Below are 18,777 nucleotides of genomic sequence, written 5' to 3'. Positions count from 1 at the left end.
ATCATAATTTCAAAAATAAAAGAATAAAAATGTATATTACTGTTGCCAAAAAAAAAGAGAACGTTTACATCTGAACATCAGGTTTGTTATATTTAACTGAATCTGTTTCATATGTTACATAGAAATAATTATCCAATTTTATGATATAACGAATTATTGTTTATTTTTTTAATTTATTCGCATTTTTTAAAATTTCCTTCATAATTTTGTGGATAAAGGATTACAATTATTGCAAAATAAAAAATATTCTTCAAATAAATATATATAAATCTGTATTTTAACAAATACAATGTATCCCAGAAAATATCATATTTTTCATATCCGTCCTAGTATTTTCAGTAAAGAATCATGTATATAAAAACAAATACACTTGTGATCCTTTATCCAATCAAATTAAAAAATTAAAAACATTCTTGAAAATATATAGTATAAGTAAATATAAACTGACAAGTCATATCACATCAAGAGTAAGAACTGTATACTCGATAATTAAAAATGCGAGATAGGAGTGCTTTTAAAATTGAAAATGGAAAATGTGTAAACCTATTGCGATTAATAAAGAAAAAAAAATAATAATAATAAAAAAAATAATAAATAAGAACTGTTAAATTTCTGTTTATATTTTTAAAATTAATAATTTCAAAATTTGTGTGTGTCTATACATTTACATACATATTATTACATATTTTCTAATAAAATTTCATATACTTTGAATATCATTTCACTTACGATAAAAATAGTGACTGAATATTGACTAACTAGACCTTAAGTGCCTTGATTGTATTATTGTATTAATAAAATGTTTGTTATATATACTTATATGGTATGAAAAACAAGTATGGCCAGGTAATTTGTTTTACTGCCTTGAATAATGCTATAAGCAATTAATGTCACTAATGTTTTTTTACATAATTTGTGATAATAAATATTGTATATATACATTTTATTCAAAATCATTTTTTATTGGATTTCTTATATAATATAATATGATTAAAACATTGCAGGTATTATTAGAAAACTGTCATTTCTATTTGATATTATTTCTTTCTAAACAATTTTCTTCTCTGAATTAAATTAACATACTAAGAAAGATAAACTTTTTTAACACACACCAAATATTTATTTACATAATCTTACACAAAGATATAATGATCAAATACTTCATACATAAATAATAATCATAGTAAAATCCGTTTTTTTTTCACAATTAACATTATAGAAAAAATTATATATAAAGTTGGAAGAGAAAAATAAATTTTTTGATATTTAGATATTATACTAAATGCTTGAATAATTCTTTCTTCCTTTTTTTTCATTCTTTTTTTTTTCTTTCTTTTTTTTTTCATGACAATATAATAGACATTTCATGACAATATAATTTTATGTCTCATTTAAATTACTCTATATATAAATACTAAAAACTCATTTGGCCTTAATTAACAATGATACAAAAAACTTGTTAATGTAAAAAGGTAATACAAAAAAGGATTTTTTTTTTTTTTATATATATATATATATAAAATGACACTTTTCTAGAGAATATGATATACTATTCACAGACTATAATTATTCTTAATATATGATATATCATTATATAATCATATCGTTATAATTCGGTAAAATTGTTTGATCATTCATTTTATAATACTGTTTGTTATTATTGCAAAATATATTTCAACTCACTTAATTTCAATACAAACATATGTATGTGTGTATATATATATATATATTATTTTGTTATGCGATTATTGGAATGAATTGCTTTCAGATTTCATATGTTGCATTCTATCTAATGAAATAAATTCATAAAGATAAACATAACAAGGAGATTATTTCCATTTTCTCATAGTTAAAAATACACATTACATTGAATAATAAATATCTAATATTTATAATATGATTATTCAAGCTAGTTTATATTATAAAATGTATGGTCTTGTACAAATTGTATGTGAACTATTTTTATATATATATATACATATATATACATATATATATATATATATATATATATATATATATATATATATATATATAATTATATATAGTATATATTGAACATGAAGGCACAATATCAAATAATTTAAATAATCACACAATCATTGTATTCTTATTAATTCTAATATACAGTACAGTGTAGAGGAATCTGTTTATTATAATACTTTACTTTAAATAAATTAAGACAAATTGAACCCATTATTAGATTAATTAATACATTAATTGTACTTTAAGTGTAGTTATATATCATATATGTACTGTATAATTAAATATACAGATACTTGTAAAAACAATAAATGACTTTCCAATTTATTGTTAATATTTATTAAATATTTCAAATAGAGATAAAATACTATCAATATATGATGTATTATTGTCCAAATTTTATATAAGTTATATTACGCACTTGTATCAAAATATTTATCAAAATTTACATTAAAATACAAACTAATTTGTTTCTAATAATTGTTTTGATAAATAGAACAGCACTGTACTGTATTTTAGTTTCTTGTCTATTGCATAGTAAACATACTTTTACATCTTTTATAGTATTAACATGGTGCAATGCTATTTGATATTAGTATCAAATAAATGCAATGAAAACAGACATGATATAAAAGAATTAAAAAAATATACGCATGAGAAATTGTGTGTGTGTATGTGTGCGTATGTGTGTGTGTATAAAATTAAAATATATAAAATAATTAAATATTAAATATTATATAAAACTGATGCTATTTTTTTTATACAGATCGTACGTCAGGTACACATTAAAAGCCTTGCATATAATATATATTTTGTCTTAACTAAGAATTAATGTAGATAATTAAAAAAAAATATTACTGTGCTTTCATTTACAAAGCTATGATATATCGAAATTCATTTATGAATTTTCTAAGATACATGCCTAGAAGAACTTGCAATATTCGTGATATATGTGATTATTAGAATAAATTATGGGTTACACACTCATTTTAAAAACAAATTTTACGAGAGGCAGTAGTACAAATATTTTAACTGTTTTTGTTTTTTTTTCTTTTTTTTTTTTTTTTTTTTTTTTTTTTTTTTCCCCTATCATATTAATAATTCTTATAAAAGATTAGCATTTTAATTAATGTGAAAGAGAAACACGTTTTATATTTTATCTAATATCGTACTAAGTAGTTCAGTTCTAACTTAAATACAAAGAAGAGAACATAAGTATAAACTTGTTATATGATATTAAAAAAAGATTACATACTGTGTATATAGATAGAAAAGCTGAACACACACAGTTTTCTAGCACAATTTTTTTTTCCTTTTTTTAGTCTTTTTTATAAAACCAACTCTTATACGGTGAATATTTATCAAATTAGCACCGAATTACTTTAATTTTGATTGTCTATTATAAGCTTTTGTCTTAAATATAGACAGCAACATAATTTTAGATATATGCCAGTCACAATTGAATCATAGAATTAAGGCATAAATTGATTTCTATTCTCATTATATTTAATTTCTAATAGATTATTCTTTCTTCTTATGTGCTATGTCAAATATGGTAGTATAGTTCATCTCTTTTTAAAACTTTTTAAATGTGCACAAATATCTATTGCATTAATACACAAAATTCATGTTTAATTTCTTCCTTCTTTGTTCATTTCCTATTTCACACATTTCAATTATAAATATTATATATGAAATATAACAAACCCATTTCATGTATATTTTGAAATATGTAAACGGATTTGCTTCATTGCTTTTATATCATGCAAGTCCTGAAAAAAGTTCCTGTGACTTTGTTTTATTCATAACTTTGGTTCCAATTCTTTAATCCTCTTTATATTTTCATATCACTCTTATTCGCATGCTAGTTTACTATCAAAACTACTTAAAGCAATCGCAAAAGCTTGAAGTGTACAAAGTGGGAACCTATAATCCATAGTGAAGACATCTTCAGCTACACGTCCAAATTGCATAACAACGTAGTCCACTGTAAAAAAAAAAAAGAAAATAATAAGAAAAAAAAAAAACAATACACAGAATTAAGAAATTTTATAATATGAATTGTTTTCATAATTTTATTTTCTATTAAACTAACCATCACTGTCATGTACAACTTGAAAATTTTTAACAGATGCTTGTGTCACACGGCCATGAAAATTCAACACATACGATTGCGTATCGTCATTCCATACTGGAGTTTTGTTATGTAGTTCTATTAAATTATCCATATTTTTCATTTTCCAACGTTCTGAAATGATCATAAAATGAATATCTTGACAAATTTATCAAAATATCTTCAATATATTTAATCTTGTATATTGTATGATTAAATAATTTATTATATACCAAGCAATGTTTCCGTTTCATCCCGTGGACAAATTTCAACTCGTTTTTGATCAGGCGTCATTCCAGGTATAATAACAGTCATTTTTCGTGGACCTTTAAATCCTAAGACGTTTGTGTCATATACTACTGCAGCTAATTCTTGTCGTGGATTAAAACGCTCATCTCTCTTACAATCTTTCATTAATGAATATCCATTGTCATAAACAGTAAATTGTGTCCCAAGGAGATTAGATCTTAATTTTCCTATATAGGATTCGCCACCTCTTGAAAGATCTGTAGGATCCGTGGAAATTAAATAATTACTTGTTGTACTTTTCTTCCTCTTACGTCCGGCCAATAAAAATATCTAAAATAACATCTATAATGAAAATTCAATTATTTATTAAATAGATCTAAAATATACTAACCTTTTTTCCATAATCACGTTCAAGATGTAAAAAATAAGTAGGGTAAAGACCACGGTCCATACCTTTTTTATCACGTGTTATACGACACTTATAATGCATTTTTTTATTTGCTGGTTGCAATACAAATTGTTCTATATTTCCTTCTACATTACCTTCTAACTCTGGACTCTGGATTAAAGAAAATTATTATTTTATAATAGACCTTACAGGAATAACTTGTTAATAATATACAAAGCAAATTTATGAAATGATATTCTATAATAATTGGATTAATACATACAGTAGAATGATTGTCTCTATTGATAAGTGTACGAGTTACTTCTGATGGTGCTATTTTAAGAGGAGAAGAACATGGCAGAGATTCTGAAGGAGAATGCAAATCTACAGGAGACGATTCTTCATCTGCGCATTCTCTAGCTTCCGTACCTTCGTAAAATGCTATTTCGGAGCTTGCTTCTAAAATATAAATTATCGTTTCAATTTAATTTAAATCATAGAAATAATATAACAATATTATACTATAATTATAATTTTACCACTAATTTCTGTTTCTATAGGTTTATTTTCTGAAAACGTTCCAATATCTGGATTTGTTTGGGACATTGTGAACTGTAAAGGCCCATCGTATCCTATAAAATTGAACTCCGGATAAACATATTATTCTATAAAAATAATACTTTCAATTATAATAAATATCAATTTTACCATGAAGTTCTTTATTAGGATTAATCCATTTCATAGTATGACTTGTTAATTGTGTAGTGGATATATTTGATGCCTGCACCATACCACCAGCACCACTTTGTCTTTTTTGTTTCATTTTTTGTGCAATTAATTGTCTCTATAATAAAAAATGTAATTCATTAACCACGATATTATCAAAATATATATACATATATATATATACATATATACATTCACACATAATATATGTATATATATATATATAAATTTTTTAAATGTAATTCAGTCACACCTGTTGTTCAAGCTTCTGTTGTCTTAAATCAAGTGATGTCATTTTACTGCTTATTAAAGCAATTATTTATCATAAACAAATGACTTTTTCTCGAGCACAATTAAACTTCTATAAATGAAGTTTGTTTACGTCAAAACATATTACATGTCCTCATGGTACCTAGGCAACCAACCCGTATAATTCGACGCATGAGTTGTCTTTGATATTGAAAACACTAACGAGTTATATCATTTTTCGTGATTGGTCGTTCACGCATTAAAAAGGCATTTTACGATATAATCAAATATATAATCAATATGATTAGAATTTAAGCATGTATATATATACATATATATGCATATATACATGTAATTTAATATTAATCGTGAATATTTTATGTTCTTTAATATTGACTAGAACTCTCAGATCGATTAGTTTATATTAATTTGACCGGTAAATTTCGATCTTCGTTGATTCGAGTCAATGCATTCCTATGATTCGCAGGCACGAGTATGTAAACAAACATGGCGACTACTAGTCCACGCGTGGAAGACTTGATAAATTATTTTAAATCGCATAACAAAATCAGAGAACAACAAAGTCATTCTGCTAAAGTTCACAGTGTTGGATGGAGTTGCGATGGAAAATTATTGGCTTCAGGTTCTTTTGACAAATCCGTTTGTATATTTTCTCTTGGACCAGACCGACTAGTAAGTATTATTAAGAATTAATATAATTTATATATTAACAATAGAAAGAGATTATGTCATAGTATAAATAATATTTTCTATAGAAACAAGAAATAACTTTTAGAGGACACGGAGGTAGCGTAGATCAATTATGTTGGCACGCATTTTGTCCAGAATTATTATCGACTGCGAGTGGAGATAAAACCGTTCGTATTTGGGATACGCGAACACAAAAATGTACTGCTAATATTAGTACCAGAGGAGAAAATATTAATATATCGTGGTCACCTGATGGTAATACCATAGCCGTTGGTAATAAGGAGGATCTTGTAACATTCATTGATGCCAGAGTTATGAAAATACGTGCCGAAGAACAATTTAATTTTGAAGTGAATGAGATCTCATGGAATAAGGATTCTGACACATTTTATTTAACCAATGGACAAGGCTGTGTACATATTCTTAGCTATCCGGAATTAGAATTATTACATGTGATAAAAGCACATCCAGGAACTTGTATATGCATAGAATTTGATCCAACTGGACGTTATTTTGCAACTGGCTCTGCGGATGCACTAGTGTCTTTATGGGATGCAGATGAATTGTGTTGCTTAAGAACATTTTCGAGATTAGAATGGCCAGTAAGGACAATATCCTTTTCCTATGATGGACAATTATTAGCAGCAGCATCAGAGGATTTAGTTATAGATATAGGTGAGGTAGAAACGGGAGAGAAGATAGCTGATATTCCAGTTGAAGCTGCAACATTTACTGTTGCCTGGCATCCAAAACAATATTTACTTGCTTATGCCTGTGACGATAAGGATACATACGATAGGAAAAGAGATGCTGGTAGTTTAAAAGTATTTGGATTTGCTAATGACTGAACCACATTTAAATGGTTTTATAATTTTATGATAAAAATATATGTATCTATTACTTTTTTTGTCTATCTGTTAATTAATATTATTTTACTTAGACAGATAATAAGTAAAATAATAGTAATTATACAAGGAAACTGAACAAAATAACTAAATTATTATATTGATCTATATATAATATTTTTATTAATTTCCATAATGAGTTTTTAATAGCAATTCAGCTGCTTTATCGATAATATCAGGATGACAAAATGTATTGACAATGTCTTTTGATAATTGAGAGAATAGTTCTGTCTTATTTACAGAAATCACAGATGTAGGTACATTTGTTTGAGATAGTTCATCAATACTAGTTAAAAATCTTTCCCTTTTATATTTTAATAAATCTTGTAATTCTGACTCCTCCAGGTTATGTAGTAATTTCACAAAAGAAGGATACTTTTCAGATAAATCTTCAACAGTCCATACTAAGTGTTTTATTTTCTTTGTATCCGATAACTTGTCAGTATCAATATGTTTACATTCTAAGAGAGTGTTTTCCAACTAATAATAAAAAAAAATTGTTAATACAAACACTTTGAAAGTTTTTAATTATAATATAATTATGCATTAGGCCAAAAACTTACTATTTTCATATTTTGAGAAAGAGAACAATGTATTTCCTCAGGATTGTCACATACTTTTTTACCAATTCTGTTAACAATTAATTTAACAAGCGCTTCCTTAAGGCGTGCTTTATTATCTGTCTGTAGAGGTAACCATATATTGACACTTACAGTCAAGTCCAAGGATTCTACATAGTGCCACCAACCTTTTGGAACAAATAAAACGTCTCCTTTTTCAAGTATAATAAATTTTACTTGTCCTGAAAGCTTTAATATTGCTTCTTCTTCCTCATCTGTTGGACAAAAAAAATTAAATTTGCTGTATATCGTTGATTCTTCGTAAGGAACTCTTGTAGGACGAAGTTTATCAGTTGAATTTGGTGGAAACAATATCCATTGTTTTCTGTAATTTTTCATCAAAAAAAAAAAAGACTACATAAGGATAGTTAGATATGTAATATATATTAAAGACGTATATATATATATATCAACCTGCCATGAATTTGAGCTACTAAATTACATCCATAAGAATCAAAATGGCAATTTGTATGTGCGCCTTTATTTCCAATCCAAAGAGTAGAATCATGACCATCTTTTTCAATGCCAAATCTATGCCAATTTAAGGAATTAAGTAAATCAGGCTTATCCTGTATCCATTCATGCATATACTTGTAATCAAAGTAATACCATTTACTTTTATCAATAGAAGAATTCGATTCTTCTACAAATTCTGCAAATGTCATTGTTTTAGTATCGCATTGCTTTTCCCATTGTGGATACTATAATAGATAATAGAAAATATAAATTATATTTTTCTCTAATAAATTTATGAATTTATAAATATGAATTTCTTTTAAAAGATTAACGATGAAAGATACCATGGATCTTGAATTATATCCAACTCGAAATTGTAATTTCATATCTCCGAATTTTTCTATAAGATCCGATAAATTCCATTGTAATAATTGCCATATAAATGAACCATTCCCATCTTGCAAAATATTATGAAACACTATTGGTTCTTGCAAATCAAAAATAGCTTTCTTCAAAGTTTCTTCATTTGGCACATTAGTCTTTTCCATTGTATATAATATTTGTTATATATCACATATCTTATTTAAACAAAAGACATCTGTACGAATAACTCCAATATAATAAATGTTATTTAAGATATAATACATATCGTACCATTTAATTAATATCTAATTAAATATCTAATTAAACGGCATTTTATTATTCCAATATTAGGTTATAGAATTTTATAATTTAGTTTCTCCGCGCCACTAGATGTCATCTTGATATGAAAATTTCATATCAAGTTCTGACAACAGAGGGAAATACTATCGATTTAAATGTAACCTAAAGTTTGTATAATAATTGTATATTCTAATCTTATTAATGATATCCTTATTTTTCTTTCTGGATTTTTCTTGCTGAAAACAAAAAGAAAAATGTTAAAATCGACTTTTTGTGCGAATCATTTAAAGATGTTGATTAGTCCATTTTTAAGCAGGACCACATTATTACAGAATAATGGCACAGATTTTGTTTATCAGCAAACACGGGTATTCATTTTGTTTAGACATTGTTTTTATTTATGATATATTTTTTAATATAAACTATATATTATATATATATATATATACATATATATATATATATATACACATATATATATATTTATATCTATTTTCAGAATGGTTTTATATTGAAAAGAAAATTTAAACCACCACTTCTTAAAAAGTCTGAAAAATACAGAATGCTTAGGCCTAAATATTTTGTCTATCATTTTGTAGAACATACTGAAAGTCAGAAACAGAAACCAATCAAATTGATATTAACGTCTGATGTACATAAGATTGGCGCAAAGGGAGAAATTGTTTTGGTGTCTCCTGAAAAAGCTTATAATAATGTCATTCTACCTAAATTAGGAGTATATGCAACTCAAGAAAACATTGACAAATATATTACAAAAAGCATTGATGAAGGACCTAAACTTTCTCTAATAACAAAGCAAACAATAAATATTTTATCACATATGAATTTATCTGTATCATTATCACAAGAAGTTCCATGGACTCTAGAAAAATGGCATTTAAAAGTAAGTTTTCGTAAGGCAGGAATTTATGTACCCGAAGAAGCAATAACTTTACCAGAAAAAACTATATCTGGACCTGATTTATCTCTCGAAGGAAAACAATTTTACGTCATTGTAACAATTAATAATAGCGAAAAAGTAAAAGTTAGGTGTAGGATTCATCATCATAATGTATTTATACAAGATTTTTGGAAGTATTTGTTGGAGCCAATTTTCCCAGAAGATAAACCAATATTAGATTCTATGCCCATACCTCGTAATATACAAAATTTAGAATAAAATGTATCAACTAATTATATATTTAATTGTTAATAAATTTATAATGCAGAATAATTTATTATTAATTTATTAAAATATTAAGATGAAAAAAGAAAATCGATGAAATAGTAATTTAATTTATGCATTGCTTTTTCAAATACTATCTTTTTAAAGCAATAATGTACATACACACACACACATACGCAATCATTAAATTAAAAGTATATATATATACACATTCGCGCGCGTACACACATACACACATTTGGACCTTCTAGTAATCAATATAATTCGATTCTCTTAGAACTTCAAAAATATACTATCCGATTTGTCAATAATTTATTTATTTAAAATGTTAACCTCTAAATATATGTAGTATACTAATAAATGATTTTATTTTTTATACTCATTAGTATAATTATGGATCAAAACCGATTTATATGGGATGAAGTTTCTGAAGGTTTAATATTACCAAGGTAAAAAAAAAAGAAATATATATTTTTCTTAGAATTCAAAAAGAATATATCAATTATTATTCTAAATTTTGTGTACTTGCTTGTAATTCATTTGTATATAAATTTTACAGAGTACAAAAAATAGATGATGAACAAATTAAAAAACGAACAATACAATCTGAAGTTATAGATCCATCAGAAATTTATTGTCCCCATAATTATTTAATTTTAAATTTTCATGAAACGTTGAATCCAAGTCAGAAAGTAATTAATCTAGCAATAGATAGATCAATAATTAATAATAAATAAATTTAATGATATGTTAACAAGAAATATTTTACAGATAAAATTTAGAAAGTATTATTTACGAAAAGTAGCTCCTAATGAACCAGACGTAATCATCTTACAGGATATAAAAGATCTTGTTATGTTTTTACTCATTAGTCCTGTCAGCGTTAAATTCATAAATTTCTTTCATTTGCCTGTTGTTGATCATTTTTTAAGAGCACTTATAATATATTTTCAATATTATATAGAAATATGGGAAAAATTAATGGAAGAACGTGTAGCTACTCTAAAAAAGGCACCAAATCCATTAGCAGGTGGACATAGAATTAAATATGCTGATGAATTGCATATTTTACGATGTATGTTAAGTAAAGAATATGCAGATTTAATAGTAGGTTGCCAAGATACAATACGCTATCACCATATAATAAGTGGAAAAAAAAGATCAAGTATGACTCAATCACAAGGAGAAAAAGATCTAAGAATATTTGAAGTGCTAATTCATATATCTCATCGTGTTGTATGGATAGCTTTACATCGTAAACATTTTCACTTAATTGGTAAATTATCCTACATTATTAACACAATTATATTTATTCCATCACTTTTGAACATGATCAATGAAAAATATGTCTATTGCATTATAGTACAAAATACAACTTTATATTTATTATTGTTCTCTCTTTTGCTGTATGTATCATGCGCTTATTGATATATGTTTTTCTAGAGTCAGAATTACATAGACTACTCAGAACTGAAGCCTACAACAAAAAAAGTGGTTATACCATTAAAGATATGTTAGAAAGTGATATTTTTGTACTACATGGTCCACAGATACAATCTAAAAGAAAATTGCTTAAATATTCACCTTTAATAGAGGAATTAATTTATTCAGAGTGTAATTTCCAAGTTTTATCATTAGGTAATACATTTGCAAGTATTATTCGTGTTAATATATTGTATTGAGCTTTGATTCAAAAGTATAATAAAAAATAATATTATTTAAATTATTAAGAAACATAAAGAAATAAATTTTTAATTCACGTATGTTATTAACTTCTGTCTTAATACATAGGAATGATAGATGTTGATACATGTGATCCACGAATTGCTTACTTACACAATGCATTACTTATTGAAGAAGAGATGTTGCCTAAACTTGGAATTAAAATTGGCATACTTGGACAGGAAAGATCCAATTATGATTTAATGTTAATGTTACTTAATTCAGAAAATTCTAATCATGCTGAAAACATTAGTAAAGCTGAAAAAAGTTATGATAAAAAGAACAATATAACTAATAACCTGACACAAAACAATCTGGTATGCTTTTCATATAATATCTATATAATAAGTAACTTTTCAAATATTTTGTGTCAATGTCATAAGAAAGAAATAATAATTGCATTTATATTATAAAAAGGACTGTAATCAAAATATTATGAGGATGCCTTCTTTCGAACTTCAACCTGCATTAACAGAAGTATTTGAAGTAAAAAAAATTGATAAATCGACTAGAAAATATTCTAAATTTCGTGAAGATGCTAGGAAAAAGTGGATTATTAGACAAATAGAGAGTCATAGTAAACAGTTGGATACATATTCTATTATGACCATTATTTAAAAATCAAGTCGAATGAAATCCAACTTAAATGATATAGTAAATAGATACTTTAACAAATAGGTAAACTTATTTCCTGGTATTACAATAAAAATGTATCATACAATAGTATAATCCAATTATTTGTTATTTTGGCTCTACTTGATTATCAACATAATAGTTGTAATTAACTCAAAATCTACATTTCATGGAAGATTTAAAATTCATAAAAATGTTTACACAAGGACTGACTATTGTAACAATCACATTTTTATCAAAATCTAATTGAAAATAATATTATACCGAAAGATTTCAGGATACAAATAGAAATTAATTAGCAATCATTTTAAAATTTGTGTTTGTGATAAATAAAAATATTACACTGGTTAAATGTAAAAAAGATTATTTGTAATACAAGCCAAAGAAAATATATAATTAAACAGAATACTGATAAATGTTATCTGGCTATCATGTAAATCCAATGAATTTACATATATCATATATTTAATCTTAAAAAAAATGCTTAATATGTTACGCTAATAGAGGATAAGTGAATGGGTCAGATAAACTGAGTATTTTAAGACAATGTAAAAAATATGCTTATTATAATTGATAATGTCTAGTCAAGAGTAATAATGTTGATATTTTACAATGAGTCACATATAGATACACTCGAAGCAATGCATTTTTTTTGATTAAATTTTGCATTGTCCTTTTCCATAAATAATTACTATTTACCTATTCACTAAGATTCTACAAATAACAGTATGACATTAATTTATTTCCAATATGGGTGCCCAATTGCAAATATTTTTTTAGTTTCATTTATACGAGATTGTTACTAATATTTTTTTTGCAAACCTATTTTTGCAAGTGACTTTAATAATTCATATTTAACTAACGTACTCCAAAAATGTGGAATTTTATGAATTATCATTTTTAGATAAGTGACACGCACATTTAAAAGAGAAAACTAAGTACCTTTTATTTCTATATATTTGGCACTAAGATTTTGATAATAAAAACTAGATTTTTTTTTCTTTTTTTTTTTTTTTTTTTTTCAAGCAAATTTATATATCTGTTCTCTTGTACTTACATTCAGTGCAAACTGTTTAATGATAACTAATAACTGCAATGCACAATAACTTTATATGTTTAACTCTTAGATCACACTCAATTATCGATATGCATTAAAACTATGATAATTTGTAATCTATCTTCACGATGTGTCTACAATCAAATATTAGACTGCACTTTGCATATTTCTATAGAGTTATGATATTTTAGCAATAAAATGGCAGTACATAACTCTTATATATCTTAATAGCAATCTAGTCTTACTGTCAGAATCTGTGCCTCAACTGGGAATTAATGTGTACATTATATAAAAAAAAATTAAGACGAAAGAATTTCTTTTCTTACTTGAATGATGAAATAATTCTAACGCGTGTCATTTCCACATTGATTGCAAATTACTTTGCACTTATATTAATGAACGGTATTAAAAATGAAACTCTTTCAGATCATCTTCGGTTTTTTACTCATTTCTTACAGCTACTTATCACTGAATATTTGTCTACATGAATATATTACAAAATGGATAAAATAACATTATTGATCATTATGTGTATGTATTATTAATATTCACGATTACTTCAATGAATTATTACAACAAACAACTAATGGAAAAAAAAAGAAAAAAAGAAAAAAAAAAAAAGAAATAGTAATCGTTCAGAGATATATAACATGTATATTTTTATATGAATTCAGTCATATCCCTGTAAAATTTTATTTTATGCACAAGATGTTTAATGAGATATAATTTAAAAAAAAAAAAAAAAAACGTTTCTGTTCATATATTAACCAAGAGATCACTTTTTGTATATACTATAACATCGCTTGATCATTTATGAAAAGTTGCAAAAGATCTGAGATTTATCATTAATAATTTGTTATTTTATAACTGAAACTATTATAAATTAAAAATGCAAATGATTTAAAGATTAAGATCATCAACATATAATAATTCATGGTGTAATTAGAATAGAAATGCAAATACACTAACCCAAAATTTCATAAAAAGTTTTTTTTTCTTTTTCTTTTTTTTTTTTTTTTTTTTTTTAGATATTTTACATAAATATCGTTTTTTAATACTATGATGACATTATATCTAGATCTTTTTAAATTTTATATGTGTGTGTCTGTCTGTCTGTCTGTCTGGCTAGTGGTGTGTGTGTGTGTGTGTGTGTGTGTGTGTGTGTGTGTGTGTGTGTGTGTGTGTGGATGAGTGTGTGTGGATGTGTACATATATATTATAAGGAATTCATAAAAACAAAAAAATGTTGAAATTTTTCAAATCAATCATAATGCATGAATTAATCAAAATAAAAATATTGGCGACATTTTTTCAAATCAATTATAATGCACTTATTTGCATTTATTTGCTTAATCTATATCAAATATGAAATAATTTTATATATTGGACACACTTTGTCTTTTTTAATCATTTAGGATAGTCGAATAAATCGAGAAAATTTAGTTTTTGTAACTATGAGAAGATAAAAATAATATATTGATAAAGCAATTAAGTAAAATGTAACAAATAGAAAGAGAAAAATAGATGATCGTGAAATAGCTCTATTAATACACAATGTCTAATTATAATAAAATTCTAAATGTGTGACATATATATATAAAAGAGAATATATACCTTAATATTTTTGCAATATTCTGAATGTTGATATCCTGAATGCTGAATGTGTCAATTATTTTGTGTAATATAACTTTTTGTATCTTCATTGCCCATATTTTGAAAAATTAATGTAATGAAATGTATTACTAAAAAGTGCTAGTACAATAAATCTTCATTAACTAAAATTTGTTGGTATGTTCATAGTAAGTTGTAAATATACACTACAACTTTAAACTATGAACAGTTTTCTTAATTAGCTATTAATTGGAAAAAATGGAATTCTTAAACATTTACAAGCTGTATGTCATACATGACATTAAATCTAGCCATGTGTTACCTAGTGTCCATCATCCTAAATTGATAAGTTTACTATTGTTCTTGTTCACATTCTATTTATGTATATCAATCCCTGCCAATGTCTCGAACATGTGCAACTGTGTAGTAACGAGTCAGTGACACAAGTTTACATGTAGCAGCACAGACACACAAAACAGTATCTCTTTTTCTACATCATAAGGAACACACGCGAATTTATTTTCTGATTATTATAATGTTAATGTAGGTGGGGCTACGAAGCTATATCTGACATAAGTTGAGCAAGTAAAGCTGGCTCTAAAAGTCCATGTGTTTGTCCCATTCTTTCTAAATTACGAACATCTTTATCCACTGCTTCTAAAGCTCGTTCCAATTCTTCTTCCTCCTCTCTTGATGGTTCATATTCACCATTTCTACTTTCTAAAAAAGTTATATATAAAAATTGAATTAAATATTTATCAAATTATACCAAATGACACTAATAGTTCTTCCATGATCGTTTGCCTTCCGTTTTTATGATATATAAGATTAAATAATAATTACCAATAAATAAATCATTAAACGCATCTGCAGGTAAATTGTTGAGTACATTTCCAAAGTCATGTTCAGTTGGATCCAGAGAAGCAAATACTTCATGATCACTTAACTCGACTTTCAGGCCTCCTCCTAGTCCAAGAGAACTCAGTCCCAACCCTAAGTTTAAGTTCGAAGAGTTTGAGCTTCCTTGTGTTACACTCATATTATTCAGTGTCTTAATGTGACTTTCACTGGAGTTCATTTGGCTCATATAATGACTCTCTTCATGTGCTAAAGTACCTTTGGTCTCTAATTTATTTGCAGGAGGTCGTTTTCTTTTCTTTGGCCTGGATTTTGGCTTAGGCCTTGGGATGGTAGGAGATGCTGGTTTCTTCCGTGCTTTCTTTGGTTTAGATTCTTGAGCCTTACGATTATAATTATCCCTTTTTCTAGCATGCTCTGGACAAAGCGGTAATTCATGTGCAACATCGAACACAGGAATACAACACTGTGTGTTGTCACTAAATTTGGCAGTGCAATGTTCAAATAAAAGTTGATCTCCATTTAACATAATATGCCGAGAACAATGACGTGTACAAGGTAAAGAAATTTGTTGACATCCTTCAGCACCACATTGCCCTCCTACTAGAAGTGGTCCATCTATTATCTTACTAGTTCCTGGTGAATCACTTAAAGCTCTTGCTGTAGATGCTGGGTCCTTGTAAGCAGTTTCTAATAAACACCTTGCACGTTCACGTAAAAGAACTTCTGAGTCTGAGTCACTTCTATTTAACTGAATCAAACGTCGCCGTAACTGAGATCTTAATTGAGATAATCTTGTAGAACGATTTAATTCTGTACTTGTATCTCCTGAGAACCAATGACGTTGATAAACTGTCATCTCGTCTCCGCTTGACTCACTATCTGATATTTCGTCTCCTGCTTTTGGATAATACAGCAACGTATGGTCCCGATTCTGTCTCCTTGACCTGAGTCGTTCCAAATTCTCTAAGTGACGTCGTTTACTTTGAACTATATTAGAATATTTTTGATCTATGCTTCTCCCACCACCATATTCCACATCCAAGTCTGTCCTTCTATCTGTAACAGTTCTATATCCTGCACTTGGCACAGGAGTTAATTTTATCCTTTCTTTTATACATTTCCCTTTACTTTTTTTACAATTTTGCATCACTTTAGAACTTTTGGTCTGAACTACTGTACAGTTTCTTCCTGCTGCTGCAGTAAATGGTTCTGGTTCACTAAAAATATACGGATCAACATCTTGGTGAGCCTCGGTTTTCAATAAAGCCTTCAAGCGATCTGAAAACTTCAATTTATTGTCCATGTTTGAGTTTCCAGACGTAGGGACCTTCATTGATTGCCACTCTTATTCCAGCCCATTCTATCTGCATTCTCAAATACTCCACACATCAAAATTCTTCTTATCTAGATAAAACTTAGTTTATGCCATATACCAAAACTAACACTTATATACACTTTTTATTATGTAAATAATACTGAAAATATAAAAATTAAAAATAAATTCATTTAAATTACATCACAGTTATAGATTTTTTTTACAGTTAGGCCCTAAAGCCTTATACATTTGCACTAAAACAATATGTACGCAGAAACAAATTTGAGTAAAAAATGTCATATATTACAAAATAATATGCAATATTACTTAATTGCTAAATATTTTGCTATGTACTTAATCGTCTATTTAAACTTTACATATATATATATATATATATATGGATACATATAAAATCGTCATGGTATGCGTATTAATACATTCAAACTATATCCAAATTATATGCTTTCAAAATTTGTGTATAGATCCCCCATAATATGTATATTATTTTACTTATACTCATAACAACAAGTTCTTGGAAAATATATTCAATATCTCATGAATAAACGTTTAAGAATTTTCAAACTATATTGTTATTGCGTTTGGATTTAGATTTGAATGTACATAGTGTTTACATAGACTTGATTTAAGCAACAAGCATTAGACTATAGTCCATATCTAGATCAGAGTAAAAACAATCCTTGTCTTACATAGCATTTTATAGCTAACAAATCCTATGCATCTTTAATCAACTGCAATATAGGGTGCATCAAGATATAAAATATTGCTGAAGGTAGTATCAATAATATCTGACAAGTTAAAATCATATTAAGAAGTGTTCTTTTTTCAGTGATGACATGAGCACACACAACGTTGGAGGTCAACAATATTTGGTTATGTTCGCCCCTTGCATTGACAACGAGACACCATAGAAAATATTGCAAACAAATTTATCAACGATGTAACATTAAAAATTCATTTAATCATTTCTCTGTTACATATTAAAAATTTTGTAACAAGAGTAAAATATCTGTGATTACGCACATAAAATTGCCTTTATCTAGTGGTTGCTTAGCTCGGGGTTTAACGTAGTTTAATCGAAATTGGAGCAACAAGAGATTATTCCAAATAATAATGCTGACTATTGTCCAATCAGAAATAACTTGACCTTTTCTTAAAAGATACACTTCAAGGAAATTTAAGATTTTCACGCACGAATTACGGTATTCATCGATAATAACATTAGAAAGACATGTCAGATGTGAGAGAAGCAAAATGGCGATCATTGCACACACGAACAATCTTTGTTGCGAATAATCCATGAAATCGCGA

General features: G+C 26.6%; 6 protein-coding genes across 6 annotated transcripts; 3 read left to right on the top strand and 3 right to left on the bottom strand.

The window, feature by feature from the left end:
* Positions 1–2,826: 2,826 nt before the first annotated feature.
* Positions 2,827–6,107, bottom strand: LOC124430978 (protein king tubby). The gene is made up of 8 exons (XM_046978297.1): positions 5,713–6,107; positions 5,442–5,577; positions 5,273–5,365; positions 5,017–5,192; positions 4,737–4,904; positions 4,330–4,675; positions 4,079–4,231; positions 2,827–3,970 (listed from the first exon to the last, which is right to left on the bottom strand). The coding sequence occupies exons 1-8, from the start codon at positions 5,752–5,754 to the stop codon at positions 3,837–3,839; spliced, it is 1,248 nt and encodes a 415-aa protein (XP_046834253.1). The 5' UTR covers positions 5,755–6,107; the 3' UTR covers positions 2,827–3,836.
* Positions 6,108–6,116: 9 nt separating this feature from the next.
* On the top strand, positions 6,117–7,296 carry LOC124430980 (THO complex subunit 3). Its single transcript, XM_046978299.1, has 2 exons — positions 6,117–6,401; positions 6,485–7,296. The coding sequence occupies exons 1-2, from the start codon at positions 6,216–6,218 to the stop codon at positions 7,265–7,267; spliced, it is 969 nt and encodes a 322-aa protein (XP_046834255.1). The 5' UTR covers positions 6,117–6,215; the 3' UTR covers positions 7,268–7,296.
* A 123-nt stretch (positions 7,297–7,419) lies between these two features.
* LOC124430979 (HSPB1-associated protein 1) lies at positions 7,420–9,127 on the bottom strand. Its single transcript, XM_046978298.1, has 4 exons — positions 8,745–9,127; positions 8,359–8,645; positions 7,888–8,269; positions 7,420–7,804 (listed from the first exon to the last, which is right to left on the bottom strand). Exons 1-4 carry the CDS (start codon positions 8,946–8,948, stop codon positions 7,448–7,450), a joined length of 1,230 nt encoding a protein of 409 aa, XP_046834254.1. The 5' UTR covers positions 8,949–9,127; the 3' UTR covers positions 7,420–7,447.
* A 55-nt stretch (positions 9,128–9,182) lies between these two features.
* On the top strand, positions 9,183–10,297 carry LOC124430981 (39S ribosomal protein L9, mitochondrial). Its single transcript, XM_046978300.1, has 2 exons — positions 9,183–9,431; positions 9,563–10,297. The coding sequence occupies exons 1-2, from the start codon at positions 9,318–9,320 to the stop codon at positions 10,241–10,243; spliced, it is 795 nt and encodes a 264-aa protein (XP_046834256.1). The 5' UTR covers positions 9,183–9,317; the 3' UTR covers positions 10,244–10,297.
* A 148-nt stretch (positions 10,298–10,445) lies between these two features.
* LOC124430977 lies at positions 10,446–15,133 on the top strand. Its single transcript, XM_046978296.1, has 6 exons — positions 10,446–10,698; positions 10,809–10,941; positions 11,021–11,525; positions 11,693–11,887; positions 12,041–12,288; positions 12,389–15,133. The coding sequence occupies exons 1-6, from the start codon at positions 10,610–10,612 to the stop codon at positions 12,587–12,589; spliced, it is 1,371 nt and encodes a 456-aa protein (XP_046834252.1). The 5' UTR covers positions 10,446–10,609; the 3' UTR covers positions 12,590–15,133.
* Positions 13,154–18,302, bottom strand: LOC124430976 (INO80 complex subunit D). Its single transcript, XM_046978294.1, has 2 exons — positions 16,116–18,302; positions 13,154–15,992 (listed from the first exon to the last, which is right to left on the bottom strand). Exons 1-2 carry the CDS (start codon positions 17,464–17,466, stop codon positions 15,826–15,828), a joined length of 1,518 nt encoding a protein of 505 aa, XP_046834250.1. The 5' UTR covers positions 17,467–18,302; the 3' UTR covers positions 13,154–15,825.
* Positions 18,303–18,777: the final 475 nt, after the last annotated feature.

This window comes from Vespa crabro, chromosome 20 (assembly GCF_910589235.1).
Source record: "Vespa crabro chromosome 20, iyVesCrab1.2, whole genome shotgun sequence".
NCBI classification, from domain to species: domain Eukaryota; kingdom Metazoa; phylum Arthropoda; class Insecta; order Hymenoptera; family Vespidae; genus Vespa; species Vespa crabro.
This window is presented reverse-complemented; position numbering and strand designations above follow the sequence as displayed.